The sequence below is a fragment of the Rhinolophus sinicus genome, chromosome 14 (assembly GCF_057876585.1).
Source record: "Rhinolophus sinicus isolate RSI-liver-muscle chromosome 14, RSI-T2T, whole genome shotgun sequence".
Classification (NCBI taxonomy): domain Eukaryota; kingdom Metazoa; phylum Chordata; class Mammalia; order Chiroptera; family Rhinolophidae; genus Rhinolophus; species Rhinolophus sinicus.
This window is the reverse complement of record NC_142514.1, coordinates 18960420-18985713: the sequence shown is the minus strand read 5'-3', so window position 1 is coordinate 18985713 and position 25294 is coordinate 18960420. Positions and strand designations below refer to the sequence as shown.

At 39.9% G+C, this 25294-nt stretch overlaps 1 protein-coding gene across 2 annotated transcripts; it reads right to left on the bottom strand.

The window, feature by feature from the left end:
* Positions 1–763: 763 nt before the first annotated feature.
* Positions 764–24180, bottom strand: FAM76A (family with sequence similarity 76 member A). 2 transcript variants are annotated; one of them, XM_088790719.1, is made up of 10 exons: positions 23933–24180; positions 22827–22891; positions 20554–20608; positions 19680–19832; positions 15275–15432; positions 10735–10821; positions 10085–10216; positions 6008–6143; positions 3628–3729; positions 764–3104 (listed from the first exon to the last, which is right to left on the bottom strand). In XM_088790719.1, the coding sequence occupies exons 1-10, from the start codon at positions 24011–24013 to the stop codon at positions 3018–3020; spliced, it is 1056 nt and encodes a 351-aa protein (XP_088646845.1). In that variant the 5' UTR covers positions 24014–24180; the 3' UTR covers positions 764–3017. The 2 variants fall into 2 exon arrangements, with proteins under 2 accessions (XP_088646845.1, XP_088646844.1); XM_088790718.1 differs by lacking the exon at positions 10085–10216 and having other exon boundaries at positions 23933–24170.
* Positions 24181–25294: the final 1114 nt, after the last annotated feature.

Sequence of the window (25294 nt, the reverse complement as noted above, 5' to 3'; positions counted from 1 at the left end):
CCCGAAAATAAGACCTCACCGGAAAACAAGCCCTCACATGATTTTTCAGGATGACCTCCCCTGAACATAAGCCCTAATGCATCTTTTGGAGCAAAAAAATAATATAAGACCAGGTCTTATTTTCAGGGAAACACGGTATCATGTTTGGGAGTTAGGATTTCAACAAACGAATTTTGGGGAAAACACAAACATTCAGACCACAGCACCTACAAAATAAAACTTATCTTCCATTTGTTTAGAAAATATAAGTTGTCACTGAAGAATGACTAGGATGTGACAATGACAATATCTGTGAGGTACCTGTAACTAATTTAAAAACTTACTAGCACCAAGCTTTCAAACTAATACATTCCTCTCAAGATGACATCTCAAAAACCTTTCACTCATACCTTATTAAGATTCATCCTTTATTATATTTTGAATAATGATAACTATAAAATCAAGAAACAATGGTGTTGTCCAATACCCCACTAAGTGGAAGCCCCATGAGGACAGTAACTGTTGGTTTTCTTCACTGCTGTATCCTCATCGCCTAGCATCGTGCTTATAACAAAACAAGCACTTAAACTGCATAAATAAAATCACAGAAAGAAACAGTTTATTCTCTGATGGACATAAAACTCCCTCTTAGCACAGTTAATAAGCTTTTAATTTCTTAAGTCGACAAGCAAGACAAATTGACTGTTTTCTAGGCTTAAGGGGATATATGTTTTATTGGTGAACTAGCAAGAAATAAATGAAAAAAACACACCAACAATTATACTTGAGTCAATATGAATTTTATTAACACACATTTGTCAAAGTCTGTACAAACCAACACATTCCTGTGTTTTAAAATGTCCATTATTACAAACATACAAATAAACAAAAGGTGTTACCAAAAGTTAGCTACTCAATTTCATGGTAAAACAGTGTCATGATTTTTAAAAACCAAAATTTCAAGACTGAGGTTTCTTTCTTCCCTTTTTAGAACTTGTGGAAAGTTAGAAAATGCGTGGATTTGCTTTATATTAAATGCCAAGACTTTAAAAAAAGATTTAGTATAAAACTAAGTATGTGTTTTTATAGTCATTCCAAATAACAGAATTTCTCAAGTCTTTAAAATTAAAAACAAAAACAAAAACCATGACTAACTTTTTTCACAATCTTTTCCCCAGTCAACATATATGCATCTGAAAAATATTATCTGACAGTTTGTCTTTACCTAAAAGCTTCTCATTCAAAAAGTTATAAAACTATTTAGCACTGCCCTTTCCCTTGCTTAGAAGGGAAAATTACATCCCCTACTAGAGTGATATAGAAGCAACATGGTCCATTGTTTCTGTTATCAGAAGGAAGCCACCCATTTCCACATCTCTGTCCCATTATGTGCATGGTTTCACTTGTGAGAATGCTATCACAACTTAGAAGCATCTGCTTCTAGGAAATGCCTACCAAGTTAAACTCACTGCTACAGTTTTGGTAGACTGAGGTACAAATGTCATCTGCCCTCATGATTACCTCGAGTCCCCCCTGATAAATGATTCCCAGGTAGGTTTTACTGTTTCATGGCACACTACACAGCTCTAATTTCTTTCACAAACATCACCCAGAGGACCTGAGAGTATGGCTAGAAATGTCAATTTATCCTCTGTCCTAGAAAACTAAATCCATGTGCCTATGGGTCAAGAAGGGAAAACAGGACCTGAACAATTCTGGCAAAGGCCAAGCTGCTTCTGAGACACACCTGTTTTCAACACATGTCTATGAAAAGCAGGGAGTGTCCAGGCCGGGGTGGGTGAGGAGGAGTGGGAACAAGGGACAGTGATATCATTTCTTCCCATCAGACTCAGAGTCCATACTTGAGCAGCTTGTACTGACCCCTAAAATGATCTGCAGTTCAAATATTAGCCCATTTTGAATCTGCTCATGTAAAAAATAAAAAAAGTTCTCTGACAATGGCCCAGTATGACAACTGATATAAGCAAGTAAAGGGTTTTTGTTTTGTTTTTTAAAAAAAGTGGCAGTGTGAGAATTTAAAATTAGTCACATAAAACCATCAGGAAAGGGGAGGGGAGGAAAGCGTCCAGTACAACCTGGACAACCTTTTTTTCTGCCCTTACTTATAAAGACAGACTGCTCAAGTCTTTGCTACCTCCCTTAAGTATCTTCTTAAATGCTCTTCCAAGAAACCCTCCAAAAGGCACTTTACTCCATACTTATGCATTGAATTGTTTCACCTTAACAATCAGTTTTTAAGACTCCAAGGTAACATGAGAGAAAATTGATTCTTTTACCTTGTTACCAAGGTAACGAGAAAGAAAATTGATTCTTTTACTAAAAGTGAGAATAGGACTTTTTTTTTTTTTTAAAGAGGCATCACTTTTACAAGAACAAGCTAGGCTACCATTATTCCTTTATCAAGAAAGTTTCTTTTTTTAAAAAATAAATAAAACTCTGGCTATACATAGTACAAAGTTCATACATAATATACCTGGAAAAAAACCCAAGAGTATACCCTGAAGCAAAAGGTTTATTGGAGAGAGAAAGCCTCATCCATTGTACCAAGTCTTAAGGTGGCAGTTTTCAAAGTTCAAAGGGTGGCAGTGATATGGAATTAATGCCGAACTATTTGCTCATGGGTACGGCAGGATGCAATGATGGACAAAAAAAAAAAATCATTCTGCACATAACACTGAGCAGTGACCACCACGGAAAAAAAAAAGAGAGAGAAAAGAAGAAAATAGAGTAGTACCGAGAGAGACAAAGCTAGTAGCACTAAGTAAAGGTAGGGGGAAGGGGAAAGAGAGGATTGGGAGTGCGAGAGAGCGAGAGAGCTTAAAACCCCTAACATTCAAGCATGCAGTCATAACACAGCACGAACCAGGTGTTTCCATTCAGCCCACTGCAATCACTCAAGGATAACTGTAATAAAATAGAAATTTCTTAAGAAAGCTTGCAATTCCCAGGGACCAGCCAAGTCGCCAACCCTAACCCAGGAATCCATTAGTTGTTGCACGGGGCCTCTGTGTGGTCTCTCACGGAGAGGTTATAGCTCCTGTCTTCTCGGACTTCTTGCTCTTAGACAAGGCAGCTGCTTGCTTCAGGAGCTCTCTGTTTTTGGCCTTAAAATAAAAAAATAAATCAGTGCAAGAGGGATATTTTAATAGGATAGGATATATTTTTCATGCAGATGCTAAGGCAGACAATATAGAGGGTCAGGAAGAGATGAACAAATTCCAGAGGTGGAAAACAATAGAAGATTCTAGGGCTAGGTTCAGGGGAAAGAAAACATTTGCTGGAGGTGAATCAGTGTACTTCCGTCTTTTGGGATCCACTGTTACAAAAGGATGCTTTACCAACACAAACAAACCATGGAGTGCCTTAATCTACTGGATGAACAGAATTTATGATTCAGACATCTGGGATCACATTTGGTTTATCCAAAATCAAAAACTACATTTAATAATTCGACTGTTTTTGAGGGAAAAATTTCAAAACACATCCAAGAGTAAAACAATAAAATACACCTATAATGTAGATTATTGTGATCTGTCAATACTTTGAGAAAAAAGATATATAAGAGATGATCACTTAAAATACAATCAGCTAAATACACATGCGTTACCACACAAAATAAGCAGTCACCTGCAATTGTTCTGTGACTTCTTTGTGGGTTTTTTCCATTTGGTTCATTTTGGCTCTCATCTGAGATTCCTGGTACTGAAAATCAGCCTTCAACTCTGTGATCTGAGGGAAAAAAGGCAGAGTGACCAGAAGAAATTTCTGAGCAAATGAAAAATATTTTGATACCAGAGAGCTAAATGGTCCCCCAAATTAATGAAATCCAGGGCTCTCCTGAAGATCTATACCTAAACCAAAGCCAGGGAATTCCAAATCCTATTTTTTCCAAAGATTTCCTGAAAATTACACAAAATCTGAAGTAGTATTTCTGATAATTAACCATTAGCAGGTTTTAAACATTTCATGTAAACCTCCTAATACCCACATCGAAATAAATCAATGATTATAATGACATTTGACTGATGTTTTGAGAGAAGCCATGAGAATAATAGTTGCTGCCATTTACTGAATTTTTACCCTGTTCCAGGCAAACATTTATTACTCCATTCAATACTATGATAACTCTGTGGGGGGTAATATTTTTCTTCACATTTTATAAATGGGAAAAACAGGGCTTAGAAAGGGTTAAGTAACGTGGCCAACATCATATATATATATTAGTAAATGGCAGAGCTAGACTTCAAACCTCAGGCCTTCTACTACTGACTATGCTATTCAAGGAGCACAGAGAAGAAATACTTAAATCAGAAAAATGAAGTGTGAGCTGAGTTTTAAGGTACAAGCAGCAACTGAAACATGAGGGAAAGAGAAGGGCACCCAAGCAAAGAGAACGGCCTGGGTCCAGGCGGAGACCGCGAGATAACACAGAGCCTGTTCACATGACTGAGGAGCATGGAGAGTGGCAGATGAGGCCAGACAGGTAGGCAGGACACGAAGGAGCCTGCATTCCAAGCCAAGGACTATGACTCTGATCCTGCAACTTATAGGAACAATCTACCATTTGGCTCTGCTCCTTTTAAAATCCTAACTTTACAAAGCAGGAGAAACAAGTGTTCATTTTGTCTCTATTTTGCAAAAATCCTTTCATGTGCCATTCTGCTCTAGTGCATGAAGAAAATATACTTGAGTCCACTTTCATCTGCTAATCATGTAGTAAAGTGGCAAGACTACTGGTCTCTTCCCATGAATCTCCACCTTACTGGAAGAAGGACGCATAGCACAGTAGAAAGAACAGTACGGTCAGAAAGACGTGTTATTCCTTTGTTCTGCCATTTACTAGTTGTGTGAATTGGGCATGTCATTTAATTTTCTTGGGTCCATTTTCTCTTCTGTAAAATGAGGTAGAAATTAGACTAAAAGAAAGCATGTGACAGTTTTAATGTTATAAATGTCTTTGTTAGCCATCGGAATGAATCACAGCATTCCAAACTTGGAACAAGAAAATATACAGCCTCATGGAGAAAACAGCTAGTTGAAGAAGTTGAAAAACCCTCAGAGGAAAAATATTGGAGGCACTCTTCATTTATGAAATGATGAGGATAATAATTCCTACCTCAAAGGGTGGTTATAAGAATAAATGAGTTAATACATTTAAAGCACTTTATTAGAATAGAATCAGGCATTATTATCAGCATTATTAATACACTAAGGCAAAAATGAGACAGTCTCTAAGAACCTGAAAATAAGAAATAACTAGACATGACTCAGAACAAGGATGTAAGAAGTTCCCTTAAAGAGGGAGGATGACTCCGACCAGAATAAGACTTTACTGAAGATATTAACGAGTTTAAAGAGTGGGTCACTCAGGAAGGGAGCTGTCAGCCATGGAAGCAAAGTGACACGAGTCATGAAGGAAGGCCTACCTGAACATGGTCCAGGGAGGAGGGAGACCTGGCCCACATATTTTGAGTATTACTGTCCCACAGACATGGCCATCCCAATAATAGAGATGCAGTCATCAGGTTCTCTTAGCCTGAGAGCATTAAAAATTCCAATTATGTAACTACCTTCTCTTGTCCCAACTCCATGCTCATTCAGCACTTTCTGATTACAACCTTCCAAGACAGCTCAGACTAAGAATAGTACTCAGCTATGTGCCCCACTGTGATTAAGAGGGAGCATTGTAGTTTTACACATCATCCCTGGAAGCTTGGTTATCATGAGTTCTCCCCGAGAAGTGGAAGTTCCCTCCAAAAACTGAGAAAAATCAACTTTCTAAACCCACTCGACTGAGGTGGATTCTTTATGGTAATACCATGCCATGAATTATCCTGGCAGACAGCAAGCCTCTCCCTAGGATATCCCAACTTTGCCACTGCATCTCTCTCGAAGCATCCGTGGTGAGTACTCAACAAATATCAGTTAAATAGAGTTCGCATCATGCCCTGTCCCACATATCTTACCCTCGCATCTTCTGGCCTGCGAGGCATTAACTAAACCGTACCTTCTTCTCTTTCTCTAAAATCATTTGATCCTTTTGATGCAGCATCTTCTTCAGAGTGGCTACTTCTTCCTTCAGTTGGGCAATGATGACAAAGTGGTCAGTGCCTGGTGAGTCCAGAGCTAGATCTGGGGAAAAGCTGAATGGAAAAAGGGAGAGGGGAAAAAAAAATTGTAACTTGGATGGAAAAGTTTTTTTCTATCTGAGGACACATCATAGGCCACTCGACTATAAGCTCAAGGGCAGGAGTAACTATTTGAATTCCCAGCATTAAACTTAACAGGCAAGGTGGTCATCAGGTAACTATACCAACCAAAGCCACAACCTGCAGCATCTTCTCTCACATTCAGGACTAATTTCATAAGAGCCAAGGATATTCTCTTTCAGGTTCACTGAAGATCCCCAATTATTTATGTGTGACACAGTCATAATTTTTTTTTATGATTAGATATTTTCTCTAAAATCTGGATTAATGATCAATTGTAAGCACATGTGTTTTTCTTTAATGTTCGTCATAGAACTTGTCTTTTGGTTCTTTTGTTTTCTGCCCCCAAGCACGGTATGTGGTACAGCTGCTGAGAAGCTGCTACACTCCACCCCAGGAGTAGTCAGTCCTTTTTTAAAATGATAAAAAGAAGATGAAATTCATAGGAAGCAAGTCAACTTCCCTCATACTCCAACTGGCCTACTGATTGCCACTTCTAGTATCAAGAATTCTGTGACAGTCAGGAAAGGAGCAAAGAAGAGGCAAACTGCCGAGTCACATCATGACCTGGGTTTTCAACAGATTCCTCCCAGTAACAGCACCTTATTTTGTTAGACTGCCAGGTGAACTTTGTCCTTTTAGTGGAGTCTCCTAACCAGGACCAGTTTGGGGGAATCTGTAACCCCCTGAAATTATACATACAATTCTATGTACAATTGTATGTGCACAATGGGTTGTTTCTAGGGTGAGGAACCACAGCTTCAACTGGTTGGTCAGAGGTGTCTTAGATCTAAAAGAAGTTAAGGACTCACTGCCAAGAGGGTCAAATCCTGCCTTTCTTTGGAGACTTCCCAAAGGAAACACTTTACTTTTCCCAGGGCAACCTTTGAAGTAAAACCCAAACCTGTTTTTCCTAAGCAGACACTGGCATACTGACTCCCAACTCCCTGTATCAATATAGCAATAATTCTAGTTCGCCCTTGCTGTTGTTTCTTTCCTACATTTTAAATCACATCTAATAACCAGCATTTCTCTACACAGGTGGCAGCTCCAAATAACAAGCTGAACCATTGGACATACTTCCTCATAGTTACCAAGTCAAACATTTCTATGGCTAGAATGGGGAGACATAATCCATTGATAAGAATATTGCCCCTCAGTCTACATGAAGCATATGAGAAGAATGTCAGAAGAATGGATCAATGCTTTCATAACTGATGAACATGCAGAATTACTGGGTAACAAAGACTAAATGCAAAATAATAAAATAAGGCATGCAGGAGGAAATATTGACAGGCCCCATCACAGTCTCCACTAGTTTTAATACCTGCCAAAGGACTTTCTTTCCTCAACCCAAAAGAATCTGTTTAAACCCATTAATAGAGTGACAAATGAAATAGAGTAATGGGCTAGTATAAACAACTTGTTGTCCCGAAAGCTCCTAAAACTCTGCTCTACCTATTTCTTGAAAGACGGAGGAGTCTTCCCATACCAATGAACTGTTGATGAAACAGGTTGTGTCTATCCTGTGTTAGGGCCTGGACCTCCTAACTCTCTAATTTCTGAGTAATAAGAACTGATGGGAATCAAAATGAAAGATGGTAGGTTAGCAAGGCAGAAAATCAGATCCAGTCTCTTTCCACATACCTCCAATGACAGGGAACTCGCTACTTCTCCAGGAAGTTTCTTGCCTTTTTCAAAAGCTTTTAATATAAGAACAATCTTCCCTGGGTTGAGCCCAAAACTGCCTCCCTGTCATTCCTACCCATTGGTCCTGGGTCTGTCCTCAAAGGCCACACAGAGTACATCTAATCTTTCAGGTATATTTCAGATGGAGAATAAAATAAAACTACAAGAAAAAGAATGTCCTTTAGAAACAAGAAACCACAAAGTGTAGCTGGGTGTCACCCATCATTGAGAGTGCTTTTTAATTGCCAAGAGAAAATAAACAAATATAATCAAAAAGCAGCTGGTGTATTTTCTCAGGGAAAAAAAGCTACAAATGAACTCAGATTTTCCTCAAATTGAAGTTTTTTTTACAATTTCAACAAACTAGAAAATATAAGGAGACTGAATTCTACAGGATCTTAAGAAAATGAAAGGAAGAAGAGGTGTTTTTTAAGTATAAAACCATTAGAGAAATGGTTTTATAAAACAAACAAAACCCTAAAGTAATTAATGTATAATGTATTGTCTCTGTACAATATGAAAAGGCTAATGATTAAAGAAAAAGAGGAGAAAAAATACTCAAATATGCCTCAATATTTTAAAAAAAGGAGAATGTGATAGCATAGACAGGTCAGTGGAAACTGTCAGAGAGCAACCTGCAGAAGACACGACGTTGAAAAAGGTAAAAGGTAAAAAAATGAAAGAATAGGAACATAAATTTAAAACTATATGGATTATTTCAAAAGGGGGGCCAGGAAAGTGGGTTGTGATTAATTAAAAACTGGGAGGCAACTACAATAGACTGGTAATATTTGATACAGAATTAAATTCAAGATAGATATTCGTAAAAAAGTTTTGGTTTGTGTAATATTAAAAAAGGACTGTCAAAAAAATAAAGCCTTGTTAGAATGTTTTCAAAATGAAAAGCAAGAAAAAAAACATAAAGGGGGCAGCCAGTTAGCTCAGTTGGTTAGAGCACAATGCTCATAACACCTGGGTTGCTGGTTCGATCCCCACATGGGCCACTGTGAGCTGTGCCCTTCACAACTAGATTGAAACAACTACTTGACTTGGAGCTGATGGGTCCTGGAAAAACACACTTAAGATAAATAAAAGTTTAAAAAAGAAAAAAAAACCATAAAAAGTAAAAAAGAAAAAGGTCAATGTAATTTACCTTGTGCTATGAACTTTTAAAGAAAGAAATGCAAACAAGAGGAACAGATTGTTAGATTACTAACGCAGGAACTTTCAAATGGAACTTGTAGGATGTATGAAAATAATTTTTGTGGCAGCAGAAAATTTTTTAAAATTTTCCAAAGTTATTAGGGTAAACTATTTTTAAAAATAAGTATGCACATTTCAAGAAGAAAAATGATCTTTTAAGATCTTTTCCAGAGGCTATTATGAAAGACCATGTACCTAAGTCTTAAGGATCAGTATCCTACCTGAGGAAAACAATCACTGCTGGTGACCAGATGCAAGAAAACACTCTGAACAGAAAGCTTTAAGTTTTTCACTTGGTGCATCCATAGCAATGGACAGCAAGAATAGTAGCAGTATCTCAAGAACAAAATAAGCTAAAAGAAGGCAAACTTTAAGGACTGGTTGTTTAAACTAAAGCATATGAATGAATTTTTTCCAGGTCATTCAAATGCAGCCTGGGTCATAAGTGAACACAAAACAGAAATGATGAACCTAAAGGCTGTGGGTCTTGGCTTAGGCCTTTACAAAGGCAGAGCATTCAGAAAGGTTCACTCCTTGAAGTTGTTTTGCAGGATCATGAACCTGGCAGAGGTGATGGGACAATCTGTGCCACATCTACTTTCTTCGGAATGGCCAGACTAGTTGCTCAGAGAATGGTAAACCTGACGGGAAAGCTTTATGGTTCCTTTCCCTATGTAATCTGAATATCTAAGTTAAGCATTTCCAGGAGGTTCAATTAATGAAGTTTAAAATCAGTGATACTAATAGTTAAAAATACACCCTGCAGGGTCTGAAATCAAGTTGATGAAGAAGGTAACAGGAAAGTTCAACTTCACAGATGCTTTGTACTCCCCTAAATAAACAAAATTTAGCCCTGTTAAGCTTATATGCTGGTCTGCTCCCAAATGCACCACTAGCTAGGAGGGAGAACTGAGATTGGGGGTAGTTTTCAGAATGGAAATGATTGCAAGGATTTTAGGGAAGAGTGTATCAGGTGGTCTCACTTCAGGATGCTGGTCCCTGGAGGAACAAAAAAATGGTTGGCCCCAAGACTCTGTTGGGAAGCAATCCACTGCACCAACATGGACGGGACACTCCGGGTATTAGGACAAAGCAGCTCGTAAGAGGAAGCATTGCTGAGAAGGAGAGATGAAAGGAATAAAAATATGCATTTAGACAGGCTTAAAATGAAACAAAAATATTTAAATGCACTCATTCTCTCCTGATCCAGTGTCTGCACTGGGCTATCTTTCTGCAGACTAAGAAAGCATGGATCATCCCTCAGACTGAGCAATACTGCCTTAACTCCAACTTGCCTCTGTTCTGCCTGTCAAGACTGACTCCTACAACGCCTGGAGGAGGCTTTAAGCACAGATCACAATGAAAACCATCCAGCTGCTGACTTCTTAGAATTAGTGTGGTGAGTTATTTGTGGACTAAAGAATTTGATTGCTATTAAATCCAATTATATGTTCTTGTCTTTTAATGACAAGATTTAATTTATAAAAAAAATATCAGTACTGCTTATTTAAGAGATACCAGTAGCTAGTGTAGTGCCCTTAAGAGGTTCACTGACAACCATAGACTAGCTCCAAGGCACACCCTAAAATATATTCCTGTTTCAGGAACTGTGTATGCATTTCAAATGGCTCACCTGTCTCCGTTGGTTGTGACTGACTCAAACTTGGATTTTTTCTTTGGAATTTCATTTTGAATCGAAGACGTAGAAAGTGTTTTCTGGCTTTTAACGGCAAAAGTAGAAAGACACACATTAGAAATCAAAGATTAACAAAACATCACAATGAAAATGTCAAATGAGACCAATGCAATATCATAGCTCTTCTATGCAAGAGCTATTTATTCTTGATTATTAAAATCCAAGGTGGGGCCGGCCCGGTGGCTCAGGCGGTTGGAGCTCTATGCTCCTAACGCCGAAGGCTGCCAGTTCAATTCCCACATGGGCCAGTGCGCTCTCAACCACAAGGTGGCTGGTTTGATTCCTCAACTCCCACAAGGGATGGTGGGCTGCGCCCCCTGCAACTAACAACGGCAACTGGACATGGAGCTGACATGCGCCCTCCACAACTAAGATTGAAAGAGCAACTTGACTTGGAAAAAGACCTGGAAGTACACACTGTTCCCCAATAAAGTCCTGTTCCCCTTCCCCAATAAAATCTTTAAAAAAACAAAAACAAAAATCCACCAAGGTGTTGATTTCATAGGTCCTGGATACATCAAAGGCTCATTTCCATAGGGGCCCAAAATGCTCAGCCTTAATTAAATATTATCTGCCTTATTAATAAGTATGAGTACAGAGTTAATAAAACTTCAATAAGAAGCATAACCTATCTTACAGTTTAAAAAGTACTTTTACAATGTTTCACATGCATCTTATAAATGTATGAGGTATACACAAGGTATTGTTTCTACTTTGCAGAAATTGAGGCTTCTTCAACGTTAACTGACCTACCCAAGGATATACAGCTAGTTAATAGTAAAGCTGGAACTAGATACCAGCTGACATATTTGAGCTCCTAGTCCCGTCCTTCTTCACTATATCTCTGTGAATCTACTGGGGTCAGAATCCTACAACAACACTAAAAATCACTTTCAGCCCTAATAAGTTGATCCTGTGAAACTGGTATGCAACCCTTTCAGTTTAATGAATGCCCAATTGAGGAGCCAAAGGATGCTTCAGACCCTTTCTTACTTGACCTCTTTTCAACATTCAATACCACTGACCATGCCATCCTTCCTCCTCCCAGCTTTACTGAGGAATAATTAACAAATAAAATTGTATATATGTAAAGGATATGATACGATGTTTTGATACACACACACACACACACTCACACCCCATGGAATGATCACCAAGATCAAGATAATTAACACATCCATAACCTCACAGTTAACTCTTTTTTTTTTAATGGTGAGAATGCTTAAGATCTACTCTTAGCAGTTTTCAAGTATATAATATCATACTAATTAAAATTACGCTGTTGTACATTAGATACTCAGAACTAATTCTTCTTATAATTGAAAGTTTGTACCCTTTGGCCTATATCTCCTCATTTCCCCCTCCCACAGCTCCTGGAAACCACCATTCTATTTTATGAAATCAGCTTTTTGAAAAATATCCCACTTAGGGGAGCATTTTCTCAATCCGTTGAGATTTTGCTTCTCGGCAATTGTCATCAGTTTGGCTCAAATAAACTCTTATAAGCTTAAATTAATAAATAAATAAAAATTAAAAACATCCCACATAAAAGTGATACCATCTAGTATTTGTCTTTCTCTGACTCATTTCACTTAGCATGATATTCTCCAGGTTCATCCATGTTGTCACAAATGGCAGTATTTCCTTCCTTTTTATGGCTGAATAATATTCCATTGTGTATATATACCACAATCTCTTTATCCATTCATCTATCAGAGAATATTTAGTTATGTTAGCTACTGTGAATGCTGCTGCAGTGAATGTTGGGGTGCAGGTATCTTTTGAGATACTGATTTCATTTCCTTTGGATATATACCCAAAAGTGACTGCTGGTTCATAGGGTAGTTTTATTTTTAATTTTTTGAGGAACCACCATACTGTCTTTCACAATGGCTGTACCAATTTACATTCCCACTAACAGTATATAAGGGTGTCCTTTTCTCTACAACCTGGCCAACATTTCGTTCTCTCGTCTTTTTGATATAGCCATGCTAACAGATGTGAGGTGACAGCTCATTGTGGTTTTGATTTGCATTTCCCTGATGGTTAGGGATGTTTAGCACCTTTTCATGTATCTATTGGCCATTTGTATGTCTTCTTTGGAAAAATTTCTATTCAGGTCCCTTTATGCATTTTTAATTGGATTATTTACCCTTTTCCATTTTGCTATTGAATTGAATGAGTTCTTTATGTATTTTTGATATTAACATTTTGTCAGATATATGCTTTGCAAACACTCATTCCATCCTTCTTGAGCGCTTCTTGAATTCTGTTCTCAGCCATCAGCCTGACTTACATCATCTAAGAGCACAGCTTTAACAACTACCTGTCATAGTGGTTGGAAAAAGTGTTCACCAGGTCACTACATCTACACCAAAATCACCTGGGATGTTTATAAAACAATGCAGATTCCTGCACTCTATCCTAGGTCTCACTAAATTAAACTCTGGAGTAGGGCTACAGGGATCTGCATTTTTAATTAATCTTCATTCCCACTGACTCTTATGTGCTACCAATGGCCCATGTTCAATACTCTCCTGAGTTCTAGGCTAGGTGCCCATTAAATAACAATTCTTGATGCTTCAAACTCAACTTTTCAAAACTGAAAATTAATTTGGGGAACGTACAGAGGGATAGTGGATGGGGGGAGGGGGGTCACACAGTGTGAGGGATATAAATGATAAACGTCTAAGTTTTGCTTTGTCTTGTGCACCTGAAACTAATAAAAAAAAATATTTAAAAAAAAAAAAAAAAAAAAACAAAAAACTGAACTTCTCTTTTCTCCTTCCTATATTCTAAGTTAAGGATCTAGCTATTCATCCAAGTAAGAAACCTGAGAATTACCCTTTTCTCACCCAGCTTCTGCCCACCTATCTGTTCATCAAATTATTTAATTCTCCCTCTAAAGTATCTTCCTGAATCTCTTTGATCTTTGGTGTCACTGCCTCAGGTTGGTTCTCATAGTAACATCTCTTACCTGGACTCTTATTTAAAAAAAGCTTCCTAACTAGCCCCCGTCTCTTTTTCCTCCAATGCATTTTCCACAATAATCAGGACTAATTTTTTTTACGGACCCCAGGATCAAGTTCATGCTCCTTACCAGGTCTGCAGGATACCTTTTCCTCCCATTCCCTAGCTCCCAACCGTAAGCTCCAGCAACATAAAAGGACTCGCAATTCCCCAGAGTTCCGCATGGTCTCATGTCCTCCGTGTCTTTGTAAATGCTATTCCCAGCCTAGGATGCCTCTGCCCATTCCTTATCTGATGACTCCGATTCATCCTAAGATCCAGCTGCAACACCAGCGCTTCTCCAAGACTTCCTTTCCTGACTTCCTAAGGCAGTTAATTATTACTGCCTCTCATGCCTGTATCTTGATGTTTTCACTACGGAATCAACATTTCCACATTTCCATCGAATGAGACTGCAATGATTTGATTACAGGTCTGCCTCCCTACCAGACTGCATACTCTTGGTGAGCAGCATGATGCTTTTATTTATGTCTGCATTCCTGGCAGAGTCCGTGGCCCATGAGAGCACTTAATAATGTTTGCTAGATGTACAAAGTCATAATGGTAATAATAACAAAGAGTAACCAGAATGTATTGAATGCTTCTGTATGTCAGTTATAAAACTAATCACTATGCATGTACTACGGAGGGTGCCAAAAAAATGTATACACATTTTATGAACGGAAAACTATTAAAATGGTAATACTCAATATATACCGATAACAAAAGATGAATACAAGTCACGTTTGACTTCTACAATTACAAGAGGTGCTCAAAGTGGTTACCATCAGTGTCCAGACACTTCTGATGACGGCGAACTACCGCTTGAGCATTGCTGACCAAAGTGTCCACTTGTATACATTTTTTTGGCGCCCTCGGTATATAATTTATCTTCACAACTCCATGAGGTCATACTATTATTTCCCTCATTTTACAGATAAAAAAACTTACCCATGATCCCATACAGAGAACCTGGCAAAGGCAGGATTCAATCCAGAGCCAGAACTCTTAACAACACTATAGATACTCTGAAAGGAAGCTTAAGACAACAATGAAAGGACTTTTTTTTTACTAGATCCCACCAGGACTAACCTAGAAAATCTATCAACCTCCTTGCCAAATATGCATAAAAAAGCTACATCCCTCAGAAAGTAAAATGTCCAATCTTTCAGGGAGACAAACCACTCAAAGGATGAGGAGAACATTACATGTGAAAGTGGAGTTAAGTTCCACAAACTTTTCAGACACAATACAAACCAAGTCAGGATATTCTGACCCCTTGTGGGAGTGTCTCTCTGGCCCCTGGAAAATACATGAATTATAAAATATGACAAAGGAGACTCTTGCTATAGGCTAGTAACTAAAGAGAATAGAAAAATTCATACAAAATAGCATCTATGGCTAATTGCGTGAGCATGGCATCTAACCTACCAGCACCTCTATCCTCTCTTATTCATTTGGGGGTTACCTGTTATAATGGCTGCCACCACTCAGTCGACTGTACTGCTCCTTCTCCTGGTGGCTCGTACGGGAAGAGCTGCTCAGGTGCTTCCTATGCTCTTTGGTCTTCTGAAGGACCCGTTTATATGAAAGTGTGCACAGCCAGCACAGCAATTTCCCATCTACCTGAAAGACAGGAGACAAAGATAAAGAAGAGGGAATCTAGTACACGGGTACCACAGAACATCGGTACTAGACGCTAGAACCTCTGGGCTAAGTCCAGCTCTGTCACTTACAAGCTGTGTGATCTTATACAAGTCGCTGGAGCTCTCTCAGGCTCAATTTCTTTGTCTGTGAAATGCGGGATAACAGTACCTATTTCAGAGCGCTGTTGCAAGGATTTAGTGACATAATGCAGGTAAAGCGTGGTGCCAGACACAGAAAAGTTACTAATTTTATGCATCCTTTTGTTTGGTTTTTCTTCACCTTAACAAACACAGACCAGAGTAAAGTTCCCACAAGAGTTTCAAGACATAAATATCTCCATGGTGCTTGTTAAGGAAAATTCAGCACGGAGAAAACAGAAGACGAAATATAAAATTTATACTTCAATTTTAATACCTTATAAATGGCTCACAATATGATATGCTGGATATCTTTTCTCAGACAGAATGTCCCCAGAAAAAGACCAATGGGCGAGTAGTTTCCAGGGCCCCAGTACATGGAGGTGGCCTACCATGGCACTTTCAATTAGAAAAAAATTGATCCCTTTGGGCAGAAGTAGCTGTGCACCAGGAGCAGAGCACAGGGCTAGGAAAGCAGAAGTGGGCTTCCAAACCCTCCGTGAAGCTGGGGTGCCTCTGTGCAGCACCCAGGCTGCGAAACTGTTTGTGAAGCAGCCGAGTGCAGGTGATGGAGCAGCAGAACTGGCTGGAATTACTCAGGGTGGGGAGGAATGTGCTGGTATTCTATGGAACTTCCATTTTCATGTCTTATTCCTGAAATTAGATCTTGTGCCCCATCTTGAACACGAGTAGGCCATATCATCATGTATGTAAAGTATTTTTACCTTGTTAACAAAATCCTCTTTGCACCCTCCCTCTCCAACCCATTAGCAAGTCCATTAGTCTGAATTTATGCACTGCTTTCCAACTCCACTGCTCCCATCGAAGGAAAGCTATTCTTTTATCTCACAACTTCAAGAGCCACCCAAGTGAGCTCCCTAATTCTGCTCTTGACTCTTATAAACCATTTCCACCTACCTGCCAAAGAGAGCTTCTTAAATGTAAGTCTGATTATATCTCGCCTAGCCTTAAAACACAATAGTTTCAAAAAAAAAAAAACACAATAGTTTCTCATCCTATTAAGTATAACATCCAAACTTTTTACCATGGCCTGCGTTGACCTAAATGTAACCCCTACCTGCCTCTATAACCTTATTACCTTTCTCTTCCCCTTGTTCACTCCACCTCCTGTTCTTCTCATGTGCCAAGCTCACCCCTGCCTCGGGGTGTTTTCATAGCTGGTCCCTATCCATGGAATCCTTGTCCGCCCATGATGCCCTGGCTGCTATCTTCTCATTCTAGTTTCAACTCGAAAGTAAATTAGCCTCCCCAGCCACTCACTACCATACACTCTATTTCTTTACAGCACTTACATCTAAAATTTGTGTTTATTTATCTCCTTGTTTGTTCTCACCCATCTCTGTCTCATACACATGAATACAAGCTCTGTGAGCGTAAAGTCTTTTCTATTTAGTCCATTAGTCTATTTAGTCCAATACCTCGAACTGTGTCTGATACATGATAAGCATTTAATTATTTGTTAATAAATATATAAACGAATTTTGAAACCAAACTTCAATCTGGTTCATTTCATAGTTATGGGATATGGCCTGAAGGCCTGATTTTAAAACACTTCGGAAGAACTTGCTCAGGAAAGAACTTTCCCTGAAGACGGGTTTGAACAATGCAACTTCACTGAAAGACAGCCAGCACTGAACATAAAAATAGCACACCAAACCACAGGACACTTTATTTCAGATCTCTCCTTTAAAAATGAACTTTAAAAAATAAAATTACCCTCTGAAAATTAAAGTATCATAAAGAAATCTATCATGTACCAGATTCCTTTCCAAGGGCTTTACACCTAACAACTCAATCGTCATAACAATGAGGTCTGATCAGCCTTATTTACAGATAAGGAAACTAAAGCAATGATAGGTTAACTTGCCCAGAGTCACAGAACCAAGATTTCAACCCAGGCATTCTGAGTCCAGATCACCCACCTTCAATTCCTAAGCTGAGCCCTCCTGAAGTTTATGAACACGTGACTGAGGATGTCTAAAAATATCCAAACTCTTAAAGTAGGACTGTAACTAAGAAAGTAGAAACTTAATGAATTCTAGTGTAATCCAATTAATAATAAATAGGTACCATTAATTGAGTTATATTATGTGCTAGGCTCAAAATTAAGGGTTTTATATACCTATTTCAATTAAATCTCCCTACGTCCTTGTGAACTAGCTACAGTTAGTCCCACTGGAAAGATGATGAAATTGATGCATTAGGGGAGTAACTTGCCCAGGACCATTCAGCTAGCACAGGTCTGGGGGACTGCTTGTGCTCCAACTATTATTATATGCTACTTCCTGATTACTAATTCAACTTCTACAGTATCTTAATTCAGGGAAGAGGTACCTGGTTGGCAGGCAGGAGTATTCTAGTCACTGGAAAGTTATATCCTCCCATTGTAAATTAATGAATTTGGTTAGCAAGAGTCAGCTCTTGAGAGCCTAAGCATCTCGGAAAAGCACCTCTGCACACTGAAAAAGAGTATCCATACTAAATTCTTTCATTCAAAAAATATTATTAAAGAAAACAGATTGTTGGTTGCCAGAGGTGGGAGGTAGGCAAAATGGGTAAAGAAAAAAAACTTTCAGCTACGAAATAAATAAGTCATGGACATGTACTATACAGCATAGTGACTATGGTTAATAATATTGTATTGCATATTTGAAAATTGCTGAGAGAGTAGATCTTAGAAGTTCTCATCACAAGAAGAAAAACTCTGTAACTATGTATGGTGATGACTGTTACCCAGACTTACTGTGATCATTTTGCAGTATATACAAGTATCAAATCATTACATAATAACCTGAAACTAACATAAAGTTGTATGTCAATTATACCTCAATAAAAAAAATATATAAAACAATCAGTTCAGTCACTTTTAAAAAACTAGAAAATGAGAACGATAATTTTTCTCAATAAAATAACAATAAACTGGAAGATAATTTTAGATTAATATTTTGGCAATGTCAGATAAGACAATTAAAAGGGAGAGGAGATAATTTTCAACAAAGTATGACTCTTATTAATTACATATATATATTTTTATATAGATAGAGAGAGGGAGAGAGGGAAAAGGAAGGGAGAGGGAGAGGGGGAGGGACACAGGAGGGAGGGAGGGAGGGAGAGGGAGGGAGACGGAGAGGGAGAGAGGGAGAGACAGAGAGACAGAGAGACAGAGAGAGAACAAACCTAATGTGTGCCAGACTGCTGGAAATATAGCAGAGAACAAATGGACAAAGAGCTCACATTCTAGTGGAGGTAGACAAACATGTAAGCAAATAAACAAGACAATTTCTCATAACGTTACATGCTACGAAGACAATAAAATAGTAATATGAGAAAGAGTGACTGAGGGAGTTAGTAAAAGGTCTCTGTGAGGAGATGGCATCTGAGCTGAGACGTGACATGAGAAACCAGTTAAGACACTCTAGAAAAGGGTGTATGGGGAAAAGGACAGCCAGTGCAAGGATGGGAATGAGACTGGTAGTTCCACAGGACTGGAAGGTGGCTAGTGTGGCTGGAACAAGGTAAGAGGTGGGGAGTATGATGGCAAATGAGACTGAGTCAGATATTGGCCTTGTGGGCCATGGAAGGAGTTTGGGTTTTATTCTAAGTGCAACTGGAACCCACTGGAGGGCTTTAAAAAGAACAAATCTAAACTATTTTGATTCCACCAAGGTACCATCATTTCACCCTTTATGTCATCTTCATGTGATCTTTAACTTCAATCAGACAGAAATATTTAAAGAGTCAGACAGTAAAACTAATAATACTATTCTATCTTGCTTAAGTCACAATCTCTCTTTTACAGAGTTCTACACAATCATGCCAATCACCACTTCATTTATGTGGGCTATTGATCACTACAATTCAGATTCTCATGAAATACTAACTCATGAGGTGTTACAGATATTGGTCCATATTTGATAAATGAAGAAAACAAAGGCTTAATATCTTCCTCAAGGTCAATAACAGAACTAGAAAAGGAGGTGAGAAATCTTTCTCTGTTATATGTCTTTTTAACACAATTGGCCCACCTTAATTTCTGAAAGGAACAAAAATAAAAACACAGAGATTTACCTTCTTTCTGTCATCTTTCCTGTCAAATGCACACTGCTGCTTGCACTGTTCACAAGAATATGGTGGTCCGTACTTCTTCTCTGAATTTGTGCAGCGCTGGCATTTGTTGCCAATAAATGCTGCAATTATATTGCAATACTGACAAGGTTTGGGCTTAAAAAGAAAAAAAAAGGGTCAAGTGAGTATATTATAAAATACCAATACCTTTTGAAAGCAATGATTCTTATTACACAGTCCATTAGTCATGGTAAAAACGTATTCCGAACATCATAAATTTCCTTTTACATTGATCAAGTGAAACCCAATTCTTAACACTATGTAAAGTGTTTTTATGTGGAAGACTACTGATTTTAAAATAAATGAACAAATAACAAAAATCTATTAGTGTATGTGCTGTGACTTCTGTGAGAAATTCAATAGAACCAGCTCTCTGGAGAAATCAGCAAGTGCTTCCAAATTTCTGAAAAGGCCTCTTTGCCATTATCAGTGTATAAACATGTTGGGAGAAGTGCCTGCAAGGACATAGCAGGCACTAACACTGAGAGAGAAAAAATCATTCATCAGAATGAATAGTCAACTGTTATCAAACAAAGAGGTTAAGTCATAGGATCCATCTTTCTCCTCCTCTTTCCATACTGGATACCGAAGCCTCTCAGGAAAATTATAATCACAATCCTGACACAGTGATTATAAACTCAATACTAAGTGTTAGCTAAGTTCGAAAACTCAAACACTAGATACATTTTTATGATCAAGTAATAACATATAACTAGTTCTTCTAATAAAAATATGGTAATTACATTAATAGTCCACAGAATGTAAGGTTCCAAGAGACCTGAGCACTCACTGTTAGATACAGAGAAATCCTACTTACCGTTCCATACAACTGTACATTCTGAGCACATTTCTTGCATATTGTATTGGTTTTACTGTTAAGAAAGAAAAAAGACACAAGGCTTTCATAAGAAAAAAGTTGTTTTACTTAGAACATCTGAATACTGAGTCCTCCTTAAGCCCAAGGAATTTGCTCACTGCTAAGTGCCAAGGTGAAATATGGTCTGGACACTTGGTTAACTGAATGTTGAGTATCTGGCCAATAGCTCTTTTATTATTTTGTGGTTATTAATTTTATTGGCTCAGATAAAAATGAGGCTTTGGTTTAAAATAGTGAGTTATTTCTGATTATAACATGTCCAAGTATCACTAAGTAAAATTATTAGATATAGAGAGGACCCTCAAAAGAATATTATGTTAGACTGAAATGGACTAGCAGAAAAGAAATTAATTCTCCTCAACTTAGATGAATAGCTGAGAAATTTGAGGCAAAGATTAAGTATATGTGTTTGGAATATAAACAAATTCAGAGATTCTATCCATGTTGACCTTTCTTCATTTATGCTCTCCTCTGTAGGTAAAAGTATATGAAATATCCAGATGTGGGGAAATAGATGCTATGACCAATATTTCTAATTTCTCTAAGAGCCAAGCACTGACACAAAAAACGTATTTTGCCTTGTGAAGATCCAGAGCTCATAATATTACCTAAATGCCTGAACTGATAAACTGCCTTGGGGAAAAACATCATCTTCAAATAAAGTCTAACCTTTCATGAACGGAGGTACAAACAAATGCTTGATATGCAAAAATAGTTTAAACAATATTCTGGAGCTAGAATAAAAATCACACAAAAATCCAGCCTATTCACTATTTTGTGACTGTTTTACCATACAATTCCTATGAAAGTCACCATAAAGTTAAAACAGACAAAAGAAAAACCTCAAAGTAGAAAACATTTAAATTACAATGAGATATTCAAACAAAGTATTTTCCAGGGCAACATTCCAACATTTTTTAAAAGGCAGTACAAGAAGTGAAGTACATTGAGAGACCTCTAGAAAGATCAGCATCAGTGATTCTGTGATGCTGAACATTTCAGTTTATACTGAGATTACTGAATACACACAAATAAGCCTGACAGCTTAGAAAACATGCAAAGGAAAAATATTTCCATGATCCAACTTGAATTAATTTTTAAGTATTGTGTGAATTAAGGGTCAAATTTCATATCTCCCCCTCAAGAATTATTTCAAGACGGATCCTAAATCTAAATGTAAAAGCTAAAACATAAAGGTTCTGTAGTATATACTGTATGTTTCCATGGGTGAGCTAGCAAATAGATCCCCACCATGCTTAAGGCACTATCCATGACCTTAAAAGTTGAACTTACTATACCAATGAATCACTTTGCTGCTATAGAAAAGTCCCCCAAAGATGTGTGTTCATTCACACCTAAGTGTTTTTCACACTTTGTAAAATGAGATTCACACAAGGCAAAGGTAAAGGCAAGTGAGTTTCAAATTTGACCAGGACTAACAAACCCTTTATCAGGATTGTCACATTTCCAAAAGTATGTTCTTTTGGTTTATAAAGTCTTTAAGCTCTGTATATAAGCATACTGAGACATAAGGCTCATGTTTTACTACTGTGGTTTCTTTGTATCATAAAGATCCTAACCACAATATAAAATGACCAAGAATCTGGAAAAAGTTAACTTCAAAAATTTAAGACATCAGGGGCCGGCCCGATGGCTCAGGTGGTTGGAGCTCCGTGCTCCTAACTCCGAAGGCTGCTGGTTCGATTCCCACATAGGCTAGTGGGCTCTCAACCACAAGGTTGCTGGTTCAATTCCTGGAGTCCTGCAAGGGATGGTGGGCTGCGCCCCCTGCAACTAGCAACAGGCAACTGAGTCTGAAGCTGAGCTGCTCCCTCCACAACTAAGACTGAAAGGACAACAACTTGAAGCTGAACAGCACCCTCCACAACTAAGATTGAAAGGACAACAACTTGATTTGGAAAAAAAGTTCTGGAAGTACACACTGTTCCCCAATAAAGTCCTGTTCCCCTTCCCCAATAAAGTCTTAAAAAAAAAAAAAAAATTTAAGCCATCAATACATAACTAGGGAACAATGTGTATTTTACACCTGTCAATGTTTTACAATAAAAAAAAAACTACAGAACTTGTGTATGATACAATTGACTACAGATATAACAATGCAACTGATTACAGATCTATACATTGAAATTCAACCGATTAGAGTTTAAGAGAAAAAAATCCTATTAACTTCTTTCATGGTCAACGAACTGTACCTCTCCTGCTGGTATTCAGTCCTACAGTAGGTGCACTTCACAACAGGGTGTGCAATTCGACATTCCTGAAATGAAATGAGGATATAATTTTTAAAGGCAGTGAAAAATGTTAATAGCCTTCAGTACCCAATAGAGCTGGGTATTATTCCCAGCATAGCCACTGTGCTTAAGTGAGTCACTTAACCTTTTTTTCCCCTCCATAACATTGGCATCACTGCCCTGAATTGATGTGGGAGTTAAGTCAGAATTTACATGGGACTACACTGTAGTCATAAATTGTAAAACAAAGGTATGAATAAGCCTCAGAAGTCCTGTCTTCTAGACCAGTTGTGCCACTGCCACTTGGTGATTTTTGAGCAGGTCCACTTGTGAAATGAAGTGCTGGATTAAAAATCATTATTGCTTGCATATATATAACACATATATGAAGGCTGGTTTGATGACTTTTAACTGCCGCCTCACACAGCTCTTGTATTCACTTAAATTGGCAAAACAGGATGAAGCAATTTAAACGAAAAAGAGAACTTGGACCATCAGGGGTAAAAACTGATCAACAGCTGGTTAGGACGAGGACGTAAGGGCACCAACTGGACGCTGGAAAACCATTCTTTTGCTTCGTGCTCTTGATTGAGGGGCTTTTCTCCACCTCCAACTCTAAGACTGGCTGAAAAGTGTCTCTGAGGCGCCCGAGTTCGAGACGCCCCTCCCAGGCAGCACCCAACTCGAGTTCAATACCAGGAGGGGCACGGGGTCCCTCAGTCTGCAACCACGTAGACCTCGGCGGCGGGGAAACCAGCCCAAGGACCTCTCCCGCGGCTCGTCGGGGCCAGCAGGGGACCTGTTGTCCCCTCCCCCGACTTCACAGGGTCCGAGAACAATCCCACGCGGTTGCTAAGCACCCGGACAAGCCGGCCGCCGGGGCCTGGACTGGGTCCGGGACCCCCCAACGTGCCGCGCCAGCCCCCAGCGGGGCGGGTGCGGTTCCTCAGCTAGGAGAGCCTGCCACGCCCTGCCCGAGGGGCCCCGCCGGGCATCCCAGCAAAACAGGGGGCTCCGGGCCGCGCCTCCAGCGTCCCAGTTCCCGGCCGCCGCCCCAGCCCGCGCACCTTGCACAGCTGCTGCCCCTGAGACAGCGCCTCGAAGGGGAAGCGCTGGTGGCACTTGGTGCAGGCGTAGAGCGCCGCCATGTCCGGCCCGGGCCGTGCTCGCTGCCCCGCCGGCCCGGCCCGCCGCTTTATCTGACAGTCTGAAGCACAACCTGGCGGCCGCGGCGGTGGCAGCGACAGCGGCAGGCTGCGGGCTGCGGGCTGCAGCAAGCGGGCGGGTCGGCGGGTGCGGCCGGACCAGGGCGGGCGCGGCGGCGCTGAACGCCCGTTCACTGGTTCATTCTGACGTCCATCAAACACAAAGGGGCCGAACACGGAGCTTCTGATGACTCTGATTCGACCTGGACTGGAGTACGCCACTTCTGACGCGCGCGGCCTCGCTTATGTAAAGCGCAGTCACGCGGGGGCGCTGCTGGGAGGGACATTCTCCCGCTCCGACCTCGGAAGCGCCTAGACTCCTCCTACTTCGTTCTTTGTTCCCGCCCTCGCTCCGCCTCTCCCCGGCCGCGGTCGCAAACGCGTCTCTCGCGATACCTCCGCGGAGTTGTGATGTTTTTGGTTGCCATGGAACTGCCCTCTGGGAGCGGAAGGGGCGCGGTTGGGCGGAACGTAGCGCATTGTTGAACCACAACTCCGACACCACCCGAAGATTGAAGAACGTGGGGGCTTATGAGAGAATCCTTCCACCATCGGCGCAGGAGGGGCCCGCACAGCCCTATCACTCGAGGGATAAGGGGAAACCACGAGAGGCAGCTTAGAGGATGCCCTCTCTGTCTGAGACCCAGAAAGAATGGGGAATTCTAGGGTCGTTGACCTCCGGAGACAAAGGACGTAGTCCCAGAGAGCACCCCTATGCTGAGGAAGAGGGATGCTAGACTGATGAGAGGGAGAGAAGACGAATACTACGGCGAGGCCCTCCATCCATAAGAATCCTCTTGCCCTGGAGGCCCTCTTAGAGTGGGATGCAGTTGGACTGAGGTCCGCTTCCTACTTTGTGTTCTCCAGTTGCACCCTCAGCTTCTCTAGAAAACGACAGCCTGGGGTTTCCTGACGGCCCGGCAAGCCTCCTAAAGGCAAGCCACACCCTCCTGGCTACTCTGCCTCTCTTCAGCTCCCAGCTTGGTGCTTATAGGGGCTTCCAAAGGAGTTAAGGAATTTATTGTTCTTGAGGCTTCGGCAAAGCTTCCTGTAGGGCTGACCCCAAGTCCCTGTCCGCCTGTACAGAATAGCTGCAGTTTTACTTCAACGTGCATGTTTTACAATTGAGTGCGCACTTAACAGCTTCTAGATCCCTATCCTGACAAAATTGACTCTCTTTAAAACCCAAATCCAGCCCCCTCCTTGTGGGTTTGCCCAAAGATG